Raw genomic sequence first — 23,466 nt, forward strand, 5'->3', positions numbered from 1 at the left:
GAAGGGACTAGACTAGGGTAGTCACAGAGAAAGTGGAAAGAAGAGTAAAGACTCTGGAACTAGCTAAAGGGCAACCAGAGCTCTCAGTGACAGAGAGCAATGAGTCAAGAATGACTGTTGGGTTTCTCACTTGGATGGATCATCTCATTGAGTGGATGATGGTGTTATCAACTACTACTGGTAAGGAATGGTAAGGGCTGCAGAACGAGTTCCGAGTTATACATACTGCATTTAAATGTCCTGTTGGATTTTCCCGTGTTGATTTTTATTGGTATTCTGAATATATGATTCTGAATTTTAAGGGAGATTAGAAGTAGAAATACACTCATTAGCACTGACCTGGTAGTGGAAGCAATGAGGTAACGGAAGTTGAAACAAAGAATGAATGGCATATCTCAGATTAAATGAGTAGAGTTAGCAAACTATGAGCCATGGTGGCTAGAAGGTGGTAAATAGAATAGGAGAGAATGAAATTGAAGACTTCATAATGTAGAACAGGATGAAGATAATGGTGTATGCAGAAGCTGATAGAGAAAAGGTCATTACTACAGAGTTGAATTTAGTTTTTCTCTACTGATTCTGGGGAATTGAGCCCTGATGCCTCAAGGTAGTGCTTATCAAACTGTTAGCTTTTCATTTAGAAGTGTTATTTAAATATATAACTGGAATAGCTCCCATTACTCGTAAATTTTGATTCAGTAGACTTAATATGGCATCCAATAAAATGTATTTATAACTATTTCCTACATGATGCTCACTAATGAATACCTGATCCAAAACATCTATCGTATAATTAATTTCTCTCTAATGGATCTATACACCTTCCTTAGAAAAACTGAAATAACAGTGACAAATATTCTGTGTTCAGTGACTTAGGAACCCTGTACAAGAAAGACTGCGTCAAGGGGCCAATGATTGCATGGACTATAACTATGCCCTTCATGATTGAATTTGCAGACTCAAGCAAAAATCTGGCATCCAATAAATAATTGCTGACTTAAATGCTTGCCACAGCTAAATATGGCACTGCAGTCTTGTAACTCCAGGGACTTGAGGCTGAGGCAGGGCAATTATGAATTCAAGACTTGGATTCAGAAAATGAGAGAGGTTAGCAATGTCCATTGTACAATCAGGAGTGTAAATTGTTAATCCAGAAGGGCTTTTTATCCTTAAAATTGACTGTCCAACATAATCTGATTGGCCTGTTCTTTGATCATCTCCCCCTAAGGGGGAAGCAGCCTTACCAGGCCACAGAAGATGACAATGCAGCCACTCCTGATGTGATCTGATAGACTAAGATCAGAAGGAAGGAGAGGAGGACCTCCCCTATCAGTGGACTAGGGGAGGGGCATGCATGAAGAAGGGGGAAGGAGGGTGGGACCGGTAGGGGAGGAGAGAGGGGCTTATGGAGGGATACAAGGTGAATAAAGTGTAATTAATAAAATAAAAAGAAAATAGAAAAAAACATTGACTGTCCAAGACCATAAAATGTGCGGCCATCTAAAAGAACAGTGAAATTTCTCAGTATGGCATCTTGAATTGTGAGAGAAAAGATGATCATGAATCAGGTGCAAAAGTATAAAATACAAAATAGAAACATGGAGGTTGATTGATAACATGCATAAGGAAAAGAGAATGAAAAAGGCTGCTTTGAGTTTCAAATGTTAAAGGATATCACAATAGAGTAGAGGAGGAACTAAGCCAGGGCAAGTGAAAATATTTTTTCATTAAATTATTTCTTGTTTTTTGTTTTGTTTTGTTTTGTTTTTGAGACAGAGTCTCATGCTGTGTAGGCTGTTCTTGACCTCGTTATGTATCTAAGGCTACCCTTGAATTTCTGAGCCTCTTGTTTCCACCTCCCAACCACCACAACCACATGTACTGGGATTACTAGCATATGCCACCACTTGGCAAAACAAAACAATTTTTTAAAAGCCAACCAAAAAAATATGTGTTTTTATCCATTATTTTTCTTTCTTCCACTACCAAATTTTATTTTAATACACCTTTTTTTCCCCTACTGGGCACCAAACCAGAGGCCTTGTGCTAAGTAGGCACTGTACCACTGAGCTTTGCTTTGTTTTGCATTGTGGTACTGAGAATGGAAACCTGGACCCAGGGCTTGACATATGCCATGCAAGTGCTCTACCACTGAGCTGAATCATCAGCTATTTAAAAATCACTTTATACAAATCTTTGGGCTATTCACATAATGAAAATTATCTGTGTACATTTTCAGTGGACATTCAGGTTTTAAATCCCATTCATATATGTTCTTTATGTGTTGTGCATATTTCTTCTTAAGGGCACTGCCAAGTATGTGTTTAGCTGATACTGTGAGTAGGAGCTCTTTCTTTGTACAGCTTCTAACTGGTTATTGTGGTCTAGTGTTACTTTTAAATTAAATTTGTTCTTCTTTGACTTCTCCTATAAACTGATTCTAACACCATACAGTGAGCTCATTAGACTTAAATTCCAGCATATGTTCATTTCTAAGCCTGTATGAGTCAAGATTTTACCTTTCTTCAAAAGCTATCTTTTGCCACATGAACTGGTATCATTAAATATTTCTAAATTATATTTCACAAGCTTGCATTTATGAACTTTGCATCTAAACTAATAAATAGAGGATCCTGTTTGGGTTATAGTATCAAAGTGGTGTTGGCTTTGAAAACAACCTGAATAATTTTGCAACATTTTCAGATTTATAACGTTGTCGTAGGGTCTAGACTATTTTGAAAACTTTGAAGGCACTCACTGATTGAAAGCATGTGAACCTGGAAGTTTCTGCTTGATTATTATTGTTGTTTTCAGTGTTTCTGTTGTTAGGCTGTTTTATTATAGAGGTTCTCAATAATTTTGGCATTTAAAAGTGAAGTAGATATCTTAAGTTGCTCTGTGATTTCAAGATTTCCTAACATATACTTATTATAATTTAGAGTTAATTCCAGAAACTATTCTAGAACCGATGTTATTTATCACTTATCATTTAAATTTTATTTATGATTCATCTTTTTTATTTGATTAAATTTTGTGGAGGCTTACCTATTTAATTCATCTTCCTAATCCCTAAAATCAAGCCCTTGGCATCAATATTATATTGGATTCTTAGATATGCAATTTGATTCTTCATTTTTAATAAAATATCTGTTACAAATTTACTCTGAATATTAATCTCAAAGTTTTGGCAAGTTGTATTCTCACCTTTCTTATTTTTATTCATTTGCTATTTTTCTTTGATCTGATATTTGCATGTAAGTGTGTTCTATTGTTTAAATCTGTAAAGTTTCTACATTATCATCAGAAACAAAACCAATGTCACTTCTACTGCTAAGAATTTGCACATATTTTCTTTGTATCATAACATGTAATCATGTTTTAATGATTCATGAATTTATTATTATTATTATTATTATTACTATCATTTATTACAATTTATTCAATTTGTATCTTGCCTTTGGTCCCCTCCTTTGGCTCCTCTCAATCGCACCCTCCCTCCCTCTTCTCCCCCTATATCCCTCCCTTAGTCCACTGGTACAGGACGGCCTCCTCCCCTTCTACTTGACATTAACCTATCAGAACTCATCAGGACTGGTTGCACTTTTTTCCTCTGTAGCCTGCCAAGGCTGCACAGCTAAGGGGAAGGAGAAAAGAGAGCCTGCCACTGAGTTTATGCCAGAGAAATCCCCTGCTCTCCTTACTAGGAAACCCACCTGGAGACTGAGTCTATGGGCTACATCTGAGCAAAGGTTTTTGATCTTCATGCACTGCCCTTGGTTGGGGTATCATTCTTTTCAGGGACCCCAGTGCCCAGGTTTTTGGCTCTGTTGGTCTCTTTTTGGAGCTCCTATCCCCTACAGGTATTTCTATCTTCCCCTTTCTTTCATAAAATTCCATGAACATGCCCAAAGTTTGGCTATGAGTCTCATCATATGTTTCCATAACTCGATCAGTAGAGTCTTTCAGAAACCATCTATGGTAGGCTCCTGTCCTGTTCCCTGTCTTTTTCTACTTCCAATGTCTATCACATTTGCCTTTCTGAATGAGGATTGAGCATCTTCCCTAGGGTCTTCCTTGTTGTTTAGATTTAGGACAATACATTTTAGTATGTTTATCCAATATTATATGTCTAATAACCACTTATGAGTGAGTATATACCATGTGTCTCTTTCTGTTTCTGGGTTACCTCACTCAAGATCATCTTTTCTACATCCCACCATTTGCCTGCAAATTTCATGATTTCCTTGTTTTTAACAGGTAAGTAGTATTCCATTGTATAAATGTACTGCAATTCCTGTATCCATTCCTCCATTGAGGGACATCTAGGTTGTTTCCAGATTCTGGCTATTGTAAGTAAAGCTCCTATGAACATGGTTGAGCAGACGTCCTTGTTGTATAATTAAGGATCTTTTGGATATATGCCTAGGTGTGTTATAGCTGGATTTTGAGGTAGCACTATTCCCACTTTTCTGAGAAAGCACCAGAATGATTTCCAAAGTGGTTGTACAAGTATACATTCCCAAAGCAATGGAGGAGGGTTCCCCGTTCTCCACATCCTCTCCAGCATGTGTTGCCACGTAAGTTTTTGATCTTACCATTCTGATGGGGGTAAGGTGAAATCCCAGGGTTGTTTTGATTTGCTTTGAATGACTAAGGACGCTTAACATTTCTTTAAGTGTTTCTCTGCCATTTGATATTCCTCTGTTGAGATTTCTCTGTTTAGCTCTGTACTCCATTTTTTAATTGGATTACTTGATTTGTTGCTTTTTAACTTGTTTAGTTATTTATATATTCTAGATATTAGTCCTCTGTTAGCTATAGGGTTGGTGAAGATCCTTTCCCAGTCTGTAGGCTGTCATTTTGTTCTAATGACACTGTCCTTTACTTTACAGAAGCTTTTTAGTTTCATGAGGTCCCATTTATTGATTGCTGCTCTTAGAGCCTGTGCTGTTAGTGTTGTGTTTAGGAAGTTGTCTCCTGTGCCAATGAGTTCTACGTTCTTCCCCACTTTTTCTTCTAACAGGTTTAATGTGTCTGGTTTTATGTTGAGGTCTTTGATCTATTTGGACTTTAGTTTTATGCAGGGTGATAAATATGGATCTATTTACATTTTTCTACATGTAGACATCCATTAAGGCCAGCACCATTTGTTGAAGATGCTATCTTTTTTTTTTTATCGTATTGATTTGGCTTTTTTGTCAGAAATCAAGTATCAGTAGGTGTCTGGGTTTATTTTTGGGTCTTCTATTCAATTCCATTGATCCACTATTCTGTTTTTATGCCAGCACCATGCAGTTTTTATTACTGTTGCTCTATAGTACAGCTTGAGATCAGGGATGGAGATACCTCCAGAAGATCTGTTATTGTACAGGATTGTTTTATCAAACCTGGGTTTTTTGTTTTTCCATATGAAATTGAGAATTATTCTTTCATGGTCTGTACAGAATTGTATTGGTATTTTGATGGGAGTTGCATTGAATCTGTAGACTACTTTTGGTAATATGGCCATTTTTAGTATGCTAATCCTACTGATCTATGAGCATGGGAGATCTTTCCATCTTCTGATATCTTCTTCAATTTCTTTCTTCAGAGACTTGAAGTTTTTTTCATGCAGGTCTTTTACTTGCTTGGTTAGAGTCACACCAAGATACTTTATGTTATTTGTCACTATTGTGAAGGGTGCTGTTTCTCTAATATCTTTCTCAGCCTGTTTGTCTTTAGTATACAGGAGGGCTACTGATTTTTTTTTGAGTTAATTTTGTGTCCAGGGACTTTGCTTAAGGTTTTATCAACTGAAGGAGTTCTCTAGTAGAATTTTGGGGGTCACTCAGGTATACTATTACATTATCTGAGAACAGTGATAGTTTGACTTCTTCCTTTCTGATTTGTATCCCCTTGATCTCCTTTAGTTGTCTTATTGCTCTAGCTGGAACTTCAAGTACTATGTGAAGGAAATAAGAAGAGAGTGGCAGCCTTGCATTTCCCCTGATTTCAGTGGGATTGATTTTCTCGCCATTTAGTTTGATGTTGGCCATAGGCTTGCTGTATATTGCCTTTACTTTGTTTAGGTATGTGCCTTGTGTCATAGAAGAAATTTCCCCAACTTAAAGAAAAAGATGTCCTTAAGCATACAAGTGGCCTACAGAAAACCAAATATACTAGACCAGAAAATAAACTACTCATGTCACATAATAGTCAAAATACTAGATCAACACAGAACAAAGAAAAAATATTAAGAGCATCCAGAGAAAAAGGCCAAGTAACATACAAAAGTAGAACTATCAAAATCACACCGGATGTCTCATCAGAAACTATGAAAGCTAGAAGGCCTAGACAAATGTAAATGCAGACTCTAAGAGAATACAGATGTCAAACCAGATACTATATCCAGCAAAGATTTCAGTCAACAGAGATGGAGGAAAAAAAACATTCCATGACAAAACTAGACTTAAACAATATTTACACAGCTACCCACCCCTACTGAAGATACTAGAAGAGAAACTCCAATCTAATGAAATCAACTACATCCAAGATAACACAGGATATAGTTAACCTCACAACAACAACAACAAAAATAAACCAAAAACCAAATCAACCAACCAACCAAACAAAAACAAGCACACAAACACAGTACCACCACCAACGCCACAATAAAAGGAACTAACATTCTTTGGTCACTATTATATATAAACATCAATGGACTCAACTCTTCAATAAAAAGTCACAGACCAATAGAATCGTTGCAGAAACAGGATCCAGCTTTCTGCTGCATCCAGTAAATTCACCTTTGCAACAATGACAGTCACTACCCCAGAGTAAAGGGTTGGAAATTTTTTTTTCATGCAAACAGACCCAGAAAACCAGCTGGAACAGCTATCCTAATATCTAAGAAAATAGGATTCATAAATACTTAAAATAATAAATTACTATTTATAAATATTTATAAATTTTATTAATGAATGAATGACATGTTTTTCAACTCTTCCAAGTATTTGCATTTTGTTTCATACTTAAGTTATATCAATGTCTTCAATACAGACATTTTCATAATTGCTCTTTTATACTGCTAACATGTTTTTCATCATATATTTGAAGATCATGATTAGGTAAAAATGGTCACTTAGTCACAAAGTGCCAACCCTATCCAAGGAGCTGGTGGTAATCAACAGCTGCTAGGAGAGGGCAAGTTCATTTCTTTAAGGGTATGGTCCTGATAGATCAAAACTGGCTCAGTAGATGACCACACAGTTCCAAGTATATAAACAGCACTAATTGTATCAATAATTTGTTTTTTAAAAATAATCCATGAACGTATAATGCTTGGTAGGTATGAAATTTCGGGTTGGATCTGGGAATTGATAGGGAGGGAAATGAATATGATCAATATACAATGCATAATACTCTTAAATAAGTAACAGGATATTCAAAATGGATTATGGAATATGATGCCTTTAATGTACTTTAATATTCTATCTATATAAAATAAATCTCTTGAGAATGGCATGGCTTTGTGGTTCTTATTTTCTGTTTGTTTCAAGTAGAAATTTGACCTGCTAAGATGCCATTTTTGGAGCATGGATTGATTGGAAAGAGACAAAACTGAATGCTGAGAAGCCAGTGGGAAGGCTCTCAAAATAGTACAGGTGAGAAAATATGAGTGATTTAATTAAGACAAAACAAGCAAGGCTTAAAGCAAATTAGATATATCAAGGCTTGAAATTGCTTGAATTGGAGGCAAGTAAACCAAGAGGAAGCACATCAATGACACCTTGATTTCTCAGTGAGTTCACTGATATATAAAAAGCAATACAGGGCTAGGGATATGGCTCAGAGGTAAGCATGCCTACCTTGCCTAGCATGCCCTGGGCTTGAGCCTCAAAAGAGTGCACACATAGATGCATATGCACATACACATGTGCATGTGCACACACATACAAACAAACACTATTTCTATATCTCTATATCATCTATCTATCTATCTATCTATCTATCTATCTATCTATCTATATCTGTATTGGAGTTTTAGAATAAACCATTTTCTAAAAGTCTCTTTGAAGGCTCATCATCAAAGATTTAAACCAAGACCTAAAGCCCAGCCTTAGAGCTTTGTCTGTGATTTACTTAAACAAAAGTCCTTTTACTTATGTCTAAGACAACAGGATGAATACTTATAACCTATAAGCATATCACACTTCTTTTATGTGCTAATTTATGAAAAACAGAGGCCTCTTTCATAAACTGGATGGAAAACCGGGACTAAACAGGAAGGAACTAACGTCCTATACCCTGCCCACAAAAGATCCTAAGGGAAGGTTAGGTTTTCCACAAGAGGGCAGCATCACTTCATAATTTATGCATTGAATGCCTCAAGCAGCAAGGGCTGAAGTAGGGGTGCTGAAAAGGTAGAAAAGGTAGGTACTGGGAGCCACCCCTAATTGGTTTCCCAGCAAATCATACTCTGTAGTCTAGGCTATAATGCACATTGCATTTCTAATGCATTTACCATCTAACAGTGTTTGGCCACTTCAGTTATGCTTCTTTTATACATCAGAGAAGGGAATGGACTGAAATTCCCTGTTAAGGAATTATGTATCTATGGCCAAACCACCTTGATTTTCGAAGCTGATAAAGTTCAGGTCTGATTAGAACTTGAAAGGAAAAAGAAATATGTAAAAGGCATTTTGTATAAATTGTGTTATTTAATCATCACAATAACAATACTATTCAAGGAATCAAAATTTCCATGTTATAGAACAAAGGAGTAACAACCAGGAAGCTATCAATACTAACAACAACTCTTATCAAGTGCTCCCTCCATAAAGTTTTACCAAAAACATAAATCATACCCAATCCAAAGTGAAAAAGACTTGGCTAGCAAACTCACAGGCCTTGAAGGCCATCCTTAGCATAAGAAAAGCAACCCTTCATACTAGCTAGAATCAGTGATAGCATAGTAATTATATAGTTCAAGGCACTACTAACTGTGATGTCTATAACTGAAAAGATATGACATAATACTGGATATCAGAAGATCATGCAAACAAACAAACAAAAACAAACAAACAAACAAAAACATCAAAAAACAATGGGATGCTATATAATCTGCCCTGTAACCCAAAACACTTACCCTGTCTCTTTTAAAACGATTGTTTGGCTAACGACATTGAGCATTTCTTTAAGTGTTTCTCTGCCATTCGATATTCCTCTACAGAATAGCTCTGTTTAGCTATGTTCCCCATTTTTTAATTGGATTACTTGGTTTGCTGCTTTTTAGCATCATTAGTTCTTTATATATACTGGATATTAGTCCTCTGTCAGATAAAGGGGTGGTGAAGATTCTTTCCCAATCTGTAGGCAGTCGTTTTGTTCTAATGACAGTGTCCCTTGCTTTACAGAAGCTTTTCAGTTTTATGAGGTCCCATTTATTGATTGTTGCTCTTAGAGCCTGTGCTGTTGGTGTTCTGTTCAGGAAGTTGTCTCCTGTACCAATCAGTTCTAGGGTATTCCCCACTTTTTCCTCTAACCGATTTAATGTGTCTAGTTTTATGTTGAGGTCTTTGATCCACTTGGACTTTAGTTTTGGGCAGGGTGATAAGTATGGATCTATTTGCATTTTCTACATGTAGACATCCAGTTAGACTAGCACCATTTGTTAAAGATGCTATCTTTTTTCCATTGTACAGTTTTGGCATCTTTGTCAAAGATCAGGTATTCATAAGTGTGTTAGCCATTAGGGAAATGCAAATCAAAATCACCCTGAGATTTAACCTTACACCCATCAGAACAGCCAAGATGAAAAACTCAAGTGACGACATATGCTGGAGAGGCTGTGGAGAAAGGAGAACCCTCCTCCACTGCTGGTGGTAATGTAAACTTGTACAACCACTCTGGAAATCAATCTGGCGCTTTCTCAGACAACTAGGAATAGCGCTTCCTCAAGATCCAGCCATATCACTCCTGGGCATATATCCAAAAGAGGCGCAAGTACACAATAAGGACATCTGCTCAAACATGTTTGTAGCAGCTTTATTTGTAATAGCCAGAAGCTGGAAACAGCCCAGAGGCCCCTCAACTGAAGAATGGATGCAGAAATTGTGGTACATCTACACAATGGAATATTACTCAGCAATGAAAAATAACAAAATCATAAAATTTGCAGGTAAATGGTGAGACCTGGAAAGGATCATCCTGAGTGAGCTGTCCCAGAAGCAAAAAGACACAAACGGTAAATACTCACTCATATAGACATATAATATAGGATAAACCTAGTAAAATCTGCATATCTAAAGAAACTAATAAAGAGAGAGAACCCTGACTAAAGCACTCAATCCCTATCCCGAACGGCAAAGAGGATGGATATCAGAAGAAGAAGGAAACAGGAAACAACCTAGGAACCTGCTACAGAGGGCCTCTGAAAGGCTCTGTCCTGCAGACTATCAAAGCAGATGCTGAAACTTATGGCCAACTGTTGGGCAGAGTGCATGGGATCTTATGTAAGAAGTGGGAAATAGTAAGAGCTGAAGAGGACAGGAACTCCATAAGGAGAGCAACAGAACCAGAAAATTTGAACACAGGGGTCTTCCCAGAGACTCATACTCCAACCAAGTACCAGGCATAGAGATAACCCAGAACCCCTGAGCAGATGTAGCCCATGGCAGTTCAGTGTCCAAGTGGGTTACATAGTAATGGGAAGAGGGACTGCCTCTGACATAGTCTGATTGGCCTGCTCTTTGATCACCTCCCCCTGAGGCGGGGAGCAGCCTTACCAGGCCACAGAGGATGACAAAGCCACCACTTCAGATGTGATCTGATAGACTAAGATCAGAAGAAAGGAGAGGAGGACCTCCCCTATCAGTGGACTTGGGGAGAGGCATGTGTGAAGAAGGGGGAGGGAGAGTGGGGAGGGGAGGAGGGAGAGGCTTATGGGGGATACAAAGTGAATAAAGTGTAATTAATAAAATAAAATAAGATTGTTTGGATAAATGTTTGAATGTTACATGGGATCAATGGACGAAATGATAATAGCTCTCCTTCTGGTTTGGTTTCTGGAGTGTCATCAAGAAAGGAAGCTTTGGTGGACAATAAGGAGATGGGTTAGGGTTAGAACAGTGTACTGTACTTAAAATGCTATCAGTGTATCTAAATATAAATGTCCAAGAGGAAATTGATTATATGATCTGGGACAGAAGAGACAGAATCGCCCACATACAGATACAAATTGAAACACGAGAAGCCAGTGAGATTTTTCCATATTATAATTTCCATATTATGATGAAGCAAGAAAAGGTGGGACTACAGAAAACACAGTGGGCATGATTAAAGTAATGGCAAAGTAATAAAGAAGTTCTGGTTAAAACATGGACAAAAATGTAGAGCACAAAGAAATAAACAGAATATGCAGAAAGTCACAGTTTTATATAAGACTGTGATTTATATATAAATCTCCATTGATATATGATAGTTGATGTCTTTGTTATGTCATAATGTGGACCAATTACCAAATGTCTTTTATAAATCATGTATGATGAAGACTGAAGATAATCTACTGGATTTGATAATAAGGCAACATTTTGTGAATTTGACAGTTATTACATCTGAATTAGAGATGCCAAGTTCAGACCATAGGGATCCTAAACTTAATAAAAGATAGAAAAGTATATGCCATAAGGAAAGATTTTGCTTTTGAGACTATAAACAAAAGGAGGAAAACAGCAGTAGCCAGAGGGAGAAATATAGTGGAAGATAATTTACATTTTTCCTCTAATAATAACATATTATAGTTTATATCATATGATATGATGTATTATATTAATCATTCTTTAATAATAGCAATGATGTAGAAACATTGGCATGTAGATAAGATAAAGGAAACCAACCAATGAAAAGAAAAAGCCTGAGCTCTAGCAGCTCAAAGTAGAGATGCAGCAGAAAAATGAAAGAAATGATCTTGGAATGGAGTTCAAATATGAGAGCACCTTCCTAGCATCAGGAGGCCCTGATATATCTATCCTGAGCACCACAATAAAAAAGTATGTGTGTGTGTTCTTAAGTACATAAATACAACATGTTAAGTCCATATCAAATTACTTGTATGTTTTCAGGGTTGACCATTTGGTACTGGATAACCAATTGGTATTGGTGTGCTCTTCCCTGGGGAAGACTTTCTCTGGTGCTTAGTAACAAAGAAAAAAAAAAAGGCCATGAATTTGAAAGAGTACAGGGGAAGAGAGTTTAAAGGGAAGAAAAAGAAGGGTGAAATTATGTTGTGGCTTTATAAGCTCAAAAGCTAAAAAAAGATCTAAAAATTGAAAAGAGTTCACATGAATAGGCAGACACTTTGGCAGCAGCACTGGGATGACTATAGGCAATGGTGTCTCTGCCCTCGCTTTTGCTGCTATAGCTCCATTTAGCCAGAATCTGTCTATGGCGGATGGTTTATTTTTTTAATTTTATCCAACTTTTTGCTCCAATTTTAATTCCTCTCTTGAATCTAACCCTGTGGCTCTTATCTAACATGATCTCTTTTTTCTCTTTAATTAGCAGTTTCTGTCTGAACAATCCATGTAACAAACATGAACAATTCCGTGAAACTTTTTAATTGCTTCTTTAAAAATGCAATTTTTGGCTACACTCAGTGGTAGGCTCTCTGATCACCTCCCGCTGGGGGAGGATGCAGCCGTGCCAGGCCACAAAGGAAGACAATGCAGCCAGTCCTGATGAGACCTGATAGGCTAGGGTCAGATAGAAGGGGAGGAGGACCTCCCCTATCAATGGACTGGGGAAGAAGAGGGAGGAAGAGTGGGATTGGGAGGAGACAAGGGAGAGAGGCACAGCTGGGATACAAAGTGAATAAATAATGATAATAATAATAATGATAATAATAATAGTAAAAAAATAATAAAAATGTTTTTCACAGAAAAAAAAATTATTGGTTCCTTGACATACTTCTTTCACCTGCTACACTGTACATTTCTCATGGGTAACATTTCTGTCTTGGAGTTTGCCATAGCCTCCAGACAGCCTACCATGGCTGGCAGTAGGGTTTCATTAAATCTCCGTTGATATATGATAGTTGATGTCTTTGTTATGACAGAGGAGATAGAAAATCCCCTGTGTTACACAGAGCCTTGCCAGTTTTGAGACACCGAGTTCCAGAATAGCAAATGGGTCCTGAAGAAGCCTTTATATAAAGGAGTACAATGAGTATATGGCAGTGTCAAAATAACAACTGAAGGCCCTTTGTCCACTCTTCTTTAGTTGTCTGCACACTTCTCTTCACATGATATATCTCTTCTTGATGGGATAGTGATGCTACTTTATTGAGGCTTTATTATCATCAGGTACTTTTCAGTGGCCTCTGCACCTATACCTTACCTCCTGACAATCAGCTTGAGGATCCTGAAGGAGCCTTTAATAAGGATGAGGGCCTCTTGGCGGGAGCCATATAATGGAGTGCCGTTGATATTCACCAGCTCATCACCAGTTCGCATCTTCTGAGACAAGGCTGCTTTGCCTCCATCTTCAATCTGTTGCAGAGAACAAAACAGAAAGCAGATGGTAAGGGGATTTCTGCCCCATAAGTTTACTTCCTGACTTCTTCTAACCTTGTAGCCACAAGTAGGTTTGGGAAACAGTTCCATTCAGCTTTAAGAAGAGCTGAGGAGTGGATCACAGGCCATTGGTTACTGAAGGCAGAACTTGTACATGCTCTTGAGAACGGAGGCAACACAGAAATAAGGCAATTCCTCCCTAAAAGAATGAATAGTTCATATGGGAAGATAGTATTTCCAAAAAAAAAAGGAGTGATGCTAAGAAGGAAATCCATAGTGTTGCTAAAGTAGTCCCATAGCTTTGTACATACAAATTAGACCCAGGAAAACTCCATCAAAAGTGACAAATCTTTCCTACCTTTGGACAGGATTTGAAGTCTGACAAACTTGTATTTTAACTTTGGCTCGAATGCTTTCTAGCTTTGAGGTCCTGAAGTTACCCACCACTTTAGAATTAAATTGCCTTATACGCAGACTATAGATAACAACACCCATCTTACATGATTGTTAGATCACCTGTTTGAGACCTCAGAGTTCTTAACTCAACATGAGTTCTGATTATTATAACAAGGGGGTTGATGCTGAAAACCTTGATGGTGACTTCCAGCTTAATATTCTGTAATCAGAATCTCCAATTCTAAACATGAAGTAAGTATAAAGTACATTATATTCATCTTTTCAACACATTCCTAAAATATGCCAATGGGATTTAGCAACAGCTAGGAATGTGTTTACTAACCCACCACAACCTAAACATTCCTTGTGAACAGGATCATCTTGGCAGAAATGTTTTAAGGGTAAGGCACACTAAAAACAAAAATAGAAGCAAGAGCTACGAGGATAGGTAAAAGTAAAGCAGAGTAGCTCTGAAGACCTAGGTTTATAGCACATTTGATATATAATATTCTGCTCACAATAAAAGTGAATTCCATCTGTTTGGTTATTAATTCCATCTAGAGTAATGGGGACATCTCATCCATCATAAATTCATTCACCAAGTACTTAATGTATTTTAGTAGGCAAAGACAATAAACACACTAAGTCGTAGAGGTACACAAGGGGGAAAAAAAGCTCTCAGTTCCTAGCCTAGAAGGGAATTATTGTTTAAAGATTATATGCCCACTGAGATGATCAGGTTAAATCCAGCCTACCCATATTAAGTGTTCTGGGGAATATGGGAAGTAAGAATGATTAATATAATTCTTAGGGGAAGGAAGGTTCTAAATGAGATCACTAAGGACTGGCATTTAAGGTGACTATGATTATACTAATCTTTCCTCAGTCTTTAATCACTGAACCTGTGCCCACACCACAAAAGTCAGAATATTGTTCTAAGTTGGTCAGCTTTTGTGAACTCTCACGTAGAATCCTTTCAGTTCAAAGAAATAAATATTAATTTGGGATTTAAAAAATCCCATTAAATAAATTGAAATTCTGGGTAAATAACAGAGTTATTATATATAATGTTGTAACCCAATATTTTTTAACCTCTGAGAAATCATAGGATAGCCAATTCACATATACACACACATACACATCCTCATGCCCCTACAATGAAGTCAAATACACAACAAATGGACATGCCAACTCAGATGAGGAAAAATTCACAAGCTATAGAGAACCAATGAGTCCCGAAATGGAAGAATCGGTGTTCTCAAGGAATGAGCTTCTTGATAAGTTATCCAAATTTAGCAGTCAGCCAGAAACTAAATAGACTCGCAATTACTTCATGATGAATGGATAGAAAGATACATAGATAGATACATAGATACATAGATGATAGATATGGACAATATATGTCTATATACGTAACAATAATAATTTTTAAAGATGTCAATAATTTGAGAAGGAATGGGAAAATGTGGGAGGACTGGGAAGAGAGGGATGAAACTTAAGTAAGTACAGTGCTCAAAAATAAATTAAAAAATTAAATTAAAAACAAAATTAAATAGCTTAAAATTTAGAAGGCAAATAGACAATATTAAAAGCTATACGAGGGGGAAGTTTTACTCTCCAACAAAATGAGAAATATCAGGATAACATCAGACCTCTTGTCAGTAATGTTTGAAGCTACAAAAGCATGAGATAGCATATTCCAACTACGGAAAGCCAGTAACAACTAAATTCGCTACATCCAGCAAACTTATCGTGCAAAAGTGATGGAAAATAAGGAAACTTCAAGACAATCACAAGCCATGCTGTTCATAACAACCAAGGTAACATTGCAAAAAAAATACCAAAAGAAATACTAAACACAGGGGAAGAAGAATGTCTTATTCAAAAAAATCATAGGAAAGAATTAGTTTCATAATGAAATTAAAGAGAGAAAAAGCTAGGTAGGAATCCACCACATTTAACACAATAAATCAGAAAGCCCCTTAATTCTAATTCATGAGACAGAAAAGAAAAGAAAAACAATAATCCAGACAAATGGAAATGTAAACATCAAAATAATAGGAATGAGTAAATACCTCTCAGTAATAGCTTTAATTATAAATGATCTCAACTTATTAACAAAGAGACAAAGACAGGCTCACTGGACTTAAAAACAAAAACAAAACAAACCTAGATGGCCCTAGCTTTTGTCTTTAAGAGAAACATCAGGACTTAGGCATGTTTCCAGACTCCAAGATTGCGGTGACCAGTGCACACTGTTTCTGAAGGGCAGAGGATCCAAAACTCTGAAACTTGTGAGTGGATGGGCGGCTGAAGCCAGAGATCTACTTTGAGGCTTCCTGAGCTAGAGGGGACAACCCATGAGCTGGGACAGATTGGATCCAGGCCTCCTCCTCCAGTGGACATCTCCTGGGGTCTTAGAGTAGTGAACTATTGATCCCCTGCACTTTCAGCTGCACTTTTTCTGGCTCCCACAGGGAGTGCATAACCTCAGGTATGGGGATTCTTTACTATAAGGGCCAAACAGGGGATACAAATCTGAGAGTAGAAAACTGTGGGCCCTCTGTGCTTACCACATACCCCTGCAAGTGAGTTCGTCGGCTGTTTGCATTTTCCACACACACCTGCAAGTGAGTGCTTCTGTGAGAGAGTGCATACAGAGCCCCAGATCATGAGTCCCTCTAAGCCAACAGCCAGACATCTGGTCCCTCCTACCCACACTCTCCCTGTGGGTAACATAGGCGTCTCTGGGACAACTTTCTCAACATTGACACCCCTGTTCTGTGGGTCTCTCAGTGGAGTCCAGGCAAACAATTACTGGAACCAAGATGGTGCAGCCCAGACAGATCTGAATGCTTGGACAACAATACTGAGACAGGCCTGTGGGCTACTGAGCCATTCAGGGTCCCTGCTCACACATACTGAACCTATGAATAGCACCTGCTCCACAAACTGCGCTTGTGCTCTTCTTGTACACTTCATCCTTCTAGGCAGGCACACTGCCACACACACTCCTGTGCTTCCACACTTGTGCCTTCAACCTTCCTCCATTAGCTGCATCTGAAACACCATCACCTACTCTCAAACTGGTGGACCTCTCTCATCATCCTGAAGAATACTCCAGACTCCAGAGACAGACAGACTCAGTCTGCAGTATAGACTCTAGGAACAAATAGCATAGACCATCAAATGGCTAGAGGCCAGCATAAGAACACATCCAACAAAAATCAGGACATCATGGCTTCACCAGCAACCCTCAAAACAATGGATATGTGAATTCATCAGAAACACAGGAAAATGATTTCAAATCTATGCTTATTGAGTTATTAGAGGCACATAAACAGGAAACAAACAAAACTCTCAAAGAAATACAGGAAAATATAGTCATATAAATAGAGGCACATAAAGAGGAAACCAAAAAAAAAAAAAAAAATAGAGCCATCATGGAAAGACAGGACTCCACATTCAAACAGATGAAGGAAATGGTGCAATACATGAAAATAGAATTAGAATCAATAAAGAAAACACAACGGGGAAAACCCTTGAGCTGGAGAACTTAAAGAAAAGATCAGGAACCACAAACGTAAGCATCACCAACAGAATACAAGAGATGGAAGAGAGAATCTCTGGAGCTGAAGATACACTCGCAGAAATTGATACTTCTCTTAAAGGAAAAGTAAAATCAGAAAAGCCCCAAACACAAAATATCCAAGAAATCAAGGAGGCCATGAAAAGACAAAATGCAGTCTTTTAAAAATTACTCTGGAAGCTCAACATGGTGGTGCCCACCTGTAATCCCAGGACTCTGGGAGGCTGAGGCAGGTGGATCTTTGTGAGTTTGAGGTCAGCTTAGTCTTCAAAGTGATTACAGGACAATCAAGGCTACACAGAGCAACTCTGTCTAAAATTAAACAAACAAACAAAAATGGAATACTCTGGACTGGTTGATCAATGGAATTGAATAGAACACCCAGAAATAAACTAACATACTATGGACTCTTGATATTTGATGAAGGAGCCAAAATAGCATACAATGGAAAAAATATAGCATCTTCAACAAATGGTGCTGATCTACCTGGATGTCTACATGTAGAAAATGTAAATAGATTCTTATTCATCATCCTGCACAAAACTGAAGCCCAAGTGGATCAAAGACTTCAACATAAAACCAGACAAACTAAACCTGTTAGAAAAAAAGTAGGGAAGAGCCTTGACCTCACAGGCCTGGGATACATCTTCCTGAACAGAACACCAACAGCATAGGCTCTAAGATCAACAATCAATAAACGGGACCTCATGAAATTGAAAAGCTTTTGTAAAGCAAAGGACACTATAAGCAGAACAAAACAACAGCCTACAGACTGCGAAAGGATCTTCACCAACCTTATATCTGACAGAGGGCTAATATCCAAATTATATAAAAAACTTAAGAATTTAAACACCAACAAATTAAGTAATCCAATTAAAAATGGAGTACAGGGCTAAACAGAAAATGTCCAATAGAGGAATATCGAATGGCAGAATAACACTTAAAGAAATGTTCAACATCCTTACTCATCAGGGAAATGCAAATCAAAACGACCTTCCACCCATCAGAAAGGCTAAGATAAAAAACTCAAGTGACAACACATGCTGGAGAGGATGTGGAGAAAGGGGAACCCTCCTTCATTGCTGTGGGAATGTAAACTTGGACAACCACTTTGGAAATCATTCTGGCGCTTTCTCAGAAATGTGGGAATAGTGCTACATCAAGATCCAGCTATACCACACCTAGGCATATATCCAAAAGATGCTTAATCATACAACAAGGACATCTGCTCAACCATGTTCATAGGAGCTTTACTCACAATAGCCAGAATCTGGAAACAACCAAGATATCCTCAACCGAGGAAAGGATACAGAAATTGTAGTACTACATTTACACAATGGAATACTACTCAGCTATTAAAAACAAGGAAATTATGAAATTTGCAGGCAAATGGATGGAACTAGAAAAGATCAACCTGAGTGAGGTAACCCAAAAGCAGAAAGACACACAGGGTATATACTCACTTATAAGTGGATATTATCTATATAATATAGGAGAAACAATCTAAAACCTATAGTCTTAATGAAGCTATACAAGAAGGAGGACCCTAGGGAAGAGGCTTAATCTTCATTCAGAAAGGCAAACAGGATAGACATTGGAAGTAGGAAAAGACAGGGAACAGGACAGGAATCTTCCACAGGGGGCCTCTGAAAGAATCTACCCATTAGGATATTGAAGGTGATGCTGAGACTCATAGCCAAACCTTGGACAGAACACAGGGAGTCTTTTTGAAGGAGGAGACAGAAAGGCCTGAAGATGACAGAAAGTCTACAAGGAAACCAAGAGAGCCAAAAAAGCTGGGCCTAGGGAAGCCTTCAGAAACTGATGCATCAACCAAAGACCATGCATAGAGAGTAATAGAGTACCTGCTCAGATGTAGCCTATAGACAGTTCAGTGTACATGCAGGTTCCCTAGTAAGGGAGAAGAGACAGTCTCAGACATGAACTCGGTTATCTTCTCCTTGATCACTTCTCCTTGGTGGGGTGACCTAGCCAGCTCACAGATGTAGAGGATCCAAGCAATCCTTCTGGGACCTGATAGGCTAGGGTCAGACAGTAGGAGACAAGGACTTCCCCTATCACTGAACTAGGGGAAAGGGATAGGGGAGAAAGAAGAAGGGAGGGTGGGACTGGTAGGAGATGAGAGAGGGGGCTGCAACTGGGATACAAAGTGAATAAATTGTAAAATAACAATAATATAAAAATAAAAAGTCTACTACAAGAAGGGTATTATAAATATGCTATTTAATACAAGAAAAAAAACAAAAAATAAAATTTTAAGGATCAGTGATTCTGCTCAGCAAGTAAAGGTGCTTGTTACCAAGACTAAGGTCTATCCCCTAAACTAGCATGGTTGAAGAACAGAACCAGCTCCCTTAAGTCATTCTCTGACCTCCATAGGAACATGCTCATATGCATATACAGGCACATACAAACACACAGGCACACATACAAAAAGATAAATAAAGAAATGTAACTTTTAGAATGAATATATTAAAGAAATTCTAAAGGACACAATATATATAAAACTGTGTAAAACTTTTACATACAAATTAACCAAAATGTATACTATCTGCACAGAAACCTAAAACATGTTTGAAAGAATGCTAAATAAAAAATGAGGTTTGCATGACATTCATTTTTTTTATTCTATTAGTTTGCTTTCTGTTTCTTGGATAAGCAATATGACAAAAAAGAAGAACAAAAGTGTTCTATACTTGTACATCACGATATCATCAGGGGAAGGCAAGTCAGTAACTCAGAGACTATGGAGGAATGTGGTTTAATGGATTGCTTAGCGTGCTTTCTTATACCATCTCCAGACCATCTTTCAGGAGTGGCACTGCCCAGGGTGTCCTTAACCCTCCCCTATGAATCATTAACCAAGAAAATGCTCTACAAATAAGCACAGAGAAAACCTGTTGGCGGAATTCTTCAGTTAAGGTTCCCTTTTTTCCAGATGACTTTAGTTTGTATCAAGTTGACAAAAAAACAATAGATTAAAAGTCATTACTGTATTGTGTCAGTTTTTTAAATATATAATAATGAGTATTAAATGAGAACCAACATAACATCCCAATTTCTTGCCTTAGAGATTGGCAGAGAAATTCATAGTCACAGTAAATGAGGCCAAGAGGCCTCCTACAAGGAACCATGGAGTTAGCTTGACCTAGCTGCCTTGAAAGGCATGTGTCATTGATTCTTTCAGGTTAGAGTCCACAGCTCCTGGGACACAATGTGCCTTCCAGTTCCTGAGAGACTGATGCATTCCCTCAGACAGTGAATTGTTCAAGCTTCTTTGTGTTTCTTTGTATGCTCTTTTGGAAGTCAAAGAAATATGGAAGTTTGATAGTAAAATTGGTCTTGGACTCAGTCTGGTGTACACAGTATAGCTTGCAAACTTCATTGTATCCTGGCAACTACAACTGTATTGATCCTGGTAGTTGTCATTATATTCTGTTTCTCATAATGAGATTAAAAAGTCTGATTGCTCTCAATAAAATTGTCACAGCCTCAAAAAAATAAAAAGAAGGAAAAAAATCACCATATGTCATCTAAAGTGGCAAAACAATTTAATAGACTAAAAATACTACTTACTAGAAAGAATAAAAAGAAATTTGAATTCTTAATATTGCTAACAGAAGTCCACAACTATACAAGCACTCTTGGAACATGCACATCCAGTACATACCTAGAGATACCCAAGGGGAAAAAAGCACATGTTAATAGAAAGTCGTTTATTCACAACAAAGGGAAATTGGGAACAACCTAGATGTCCATCAGTACATATATTTACACAAATAGCATACTATATAGCAATAAAAAGCATGGATGTGAGGAACATTATATTGTATTAAGTGAAAATTATATGATTCCATATGACATGGAACGGTAAAAGCTAATCAATGGGGGCTGGAGAGTTGGATCAGTGATTAAGAGTGTTTATTACTGTTAGAAAAAATCCAAGTTTGGTTCCCAGCACCCACTTTAGGTCTGTCACAACTGCCCATAATAGCAATACCACGGGATCAATTGCCTTTGGCCTCCCCAGATAGCTGTATTCACACACATATACACACACTCACACAAAGACACATATGCACATATATAATTAAAACTAAAAAATAAAAAATAAAAACCAAGCAATGTTGATAACTTTGAAAATTAGTTAACTATAATTGTGAAGGCATGTGAATAATTTGCCGATGCATGAAATGCTATACATATTCATCTAACTGTTGATTATAGAAGATAAACATTTCTTAATATTGACTGAGACTTGTGTGTTTTACTGTATGAAAATATTTTACACTTAAAGATTTCTAGAGCAAACGGCTTATATTTCTGCAAGAAAAAAGCATTTCTTATAAATGATCAGCTTCTATAATAGGGCTTTCATATATGAACTGACACATTACATAATTCTCTCTGTTTTTAGACAGTTTTCATCCATACTTAAGCCTCAGGGTTGACACTTTCAGCAGGAAAAAAATAATAATCCAAGGACCAACACTTCATTTTCTTTACCTGCCAACTGGTTAAGGTCAAAGGTTTTGTTTTGTTTTACAGATTCTGTCACTTTCTGTCTTGGCATATTCTAAACACAGGATCAGTTCCTACTGATGGTTAGAGCCCTTGTTTGCTGCAAGTCTTGTCTATACCATATATATCCTTTTCTTGTGGTCCAGGAAAACTAACAACCATCCTTAGAAGTTTAACCTTATCAGTCCAAGTCACACAGGAAACTAAGTCTTCTCAGGCATCAATACTACCATCTCATCAGATTACCCATGATTCTTGGACAGTCATTATCAATGGAACTAACAGTAGTACGGATGACCAAAGAAACTTACAAAGTTGAGGTGGTAGAGAAGGGGCACAGGGGAACCAGGACAGAAAAAACTTAATAGAAGGATATGCCAAGATACTAAAATTTGACCTCTTGTCATCTGGAAGAAGTTGTTAGCATTAATTAGAGTTCACAATACATGCTCATGATCAACTCCTCTCATGTAAGGCTAAAACTATGTGGGGTAAACCAAAAATTCTAAATGTCTACCAACATGAATATAGCACTATGTGCAAACCTAGAGATAAGAGAAAAACTGAAAGGACCAGCAATATTTTACACAGAATTGAGCATAGAAATGCTGTGGACTAGGTATATACCTCAATGGGAAAGTAATTGTGTAACAAATGTCATGCTCTGAGTACCAGCCCCAGGATCATAAAACGTAAAACAAAACAACAAAACTGCCACCACCAACAAAAAAATAAAAAAACCTATATTGATATATCAGCTCATTGGCCTTTATAAACTGTACATAATTACAAAATTAAAACAAGAATGTATGTTAAAGCCTAACAGATCATTAAAGAGCAATGGCAGTAATATTTCTTGGATTAATATAATCTTTATTTCTGTATCATCAACCTATTGCTAAAATCAAAACTATTATTAATCAATTGGAACAAAGCCTGCTTTTAAAAGAGCTTGCTGAATGCAATGAAATAGAAACGACCTCCCTATCCAAAAGAATATGATTAACTATTTGGAATGTGAACCATTGTCAAGCCAAGTTCATTGAATAACTCAATGTTAGTTCTCTGAAGACATTATTCATAACCTATTATGCAACAAATCTGAATAGAGTTTCTAAAGAGTGTACAAATCCAGCATTAGTCATTTCTGACTGAAAAAGAACTAACACATTAATCGTAGGAGAAGAAACTAAAGGCTGTTCATGAAAACCAATGGCCTGCTCTGCAAACAGGGAATGACATAATCATTTTACTAGGTACCTGAGTTGCTCCACCAGATGTGGAAGGAGTGGAATAGAGCTTGTTTTCTGCTTTCTAGAGCTAGGCATCTGTATTCCATGCCCAAAACATTGTTTGTTCCTGTCCAGGTTCCCTTTTCTCAGCAGCAAT

General features: G+C 37.4%; 1 protein-coding gene across 2 annotated transcripts in view; it reads right to left on the reverse strand.

The window, feature by feature from the left end:
- The window catches only part of Shroom4 (shroom family member 4), a 220,990-nt gene that overhangs the window by 98,494 nt on the left and 99,030 nt on the right, over positions 1-23,466 (reverse strand). For both annotated transcript variants that reach the window (XM_060375749.1, XM_060375750.1), the window contains exon 2: positions 13,375-13,526. In XM_060375749.1, the coding sequence (XP_060231732.1) occupies positions 13,375-13,526 (152 nt within the window). The remainder of the gene's footprint in view (positions 1-13,374; positions 13,527-23,466) is intronic.

This window comes from Meriones unguiculatus, chromosome X (assembly GCF_030254825.1).
Source record: "Meriones unguiculatus strain TT.TT164.6M chromosome X, Bangor_MerUng_6.1, whole genome shotgun sequence".
Lineage (NCBI taxonomy): Eukaryota > Metazoa > Chordata > Mammalia > Rodentia > Muridae > Meriones > Meriones unguiculatus.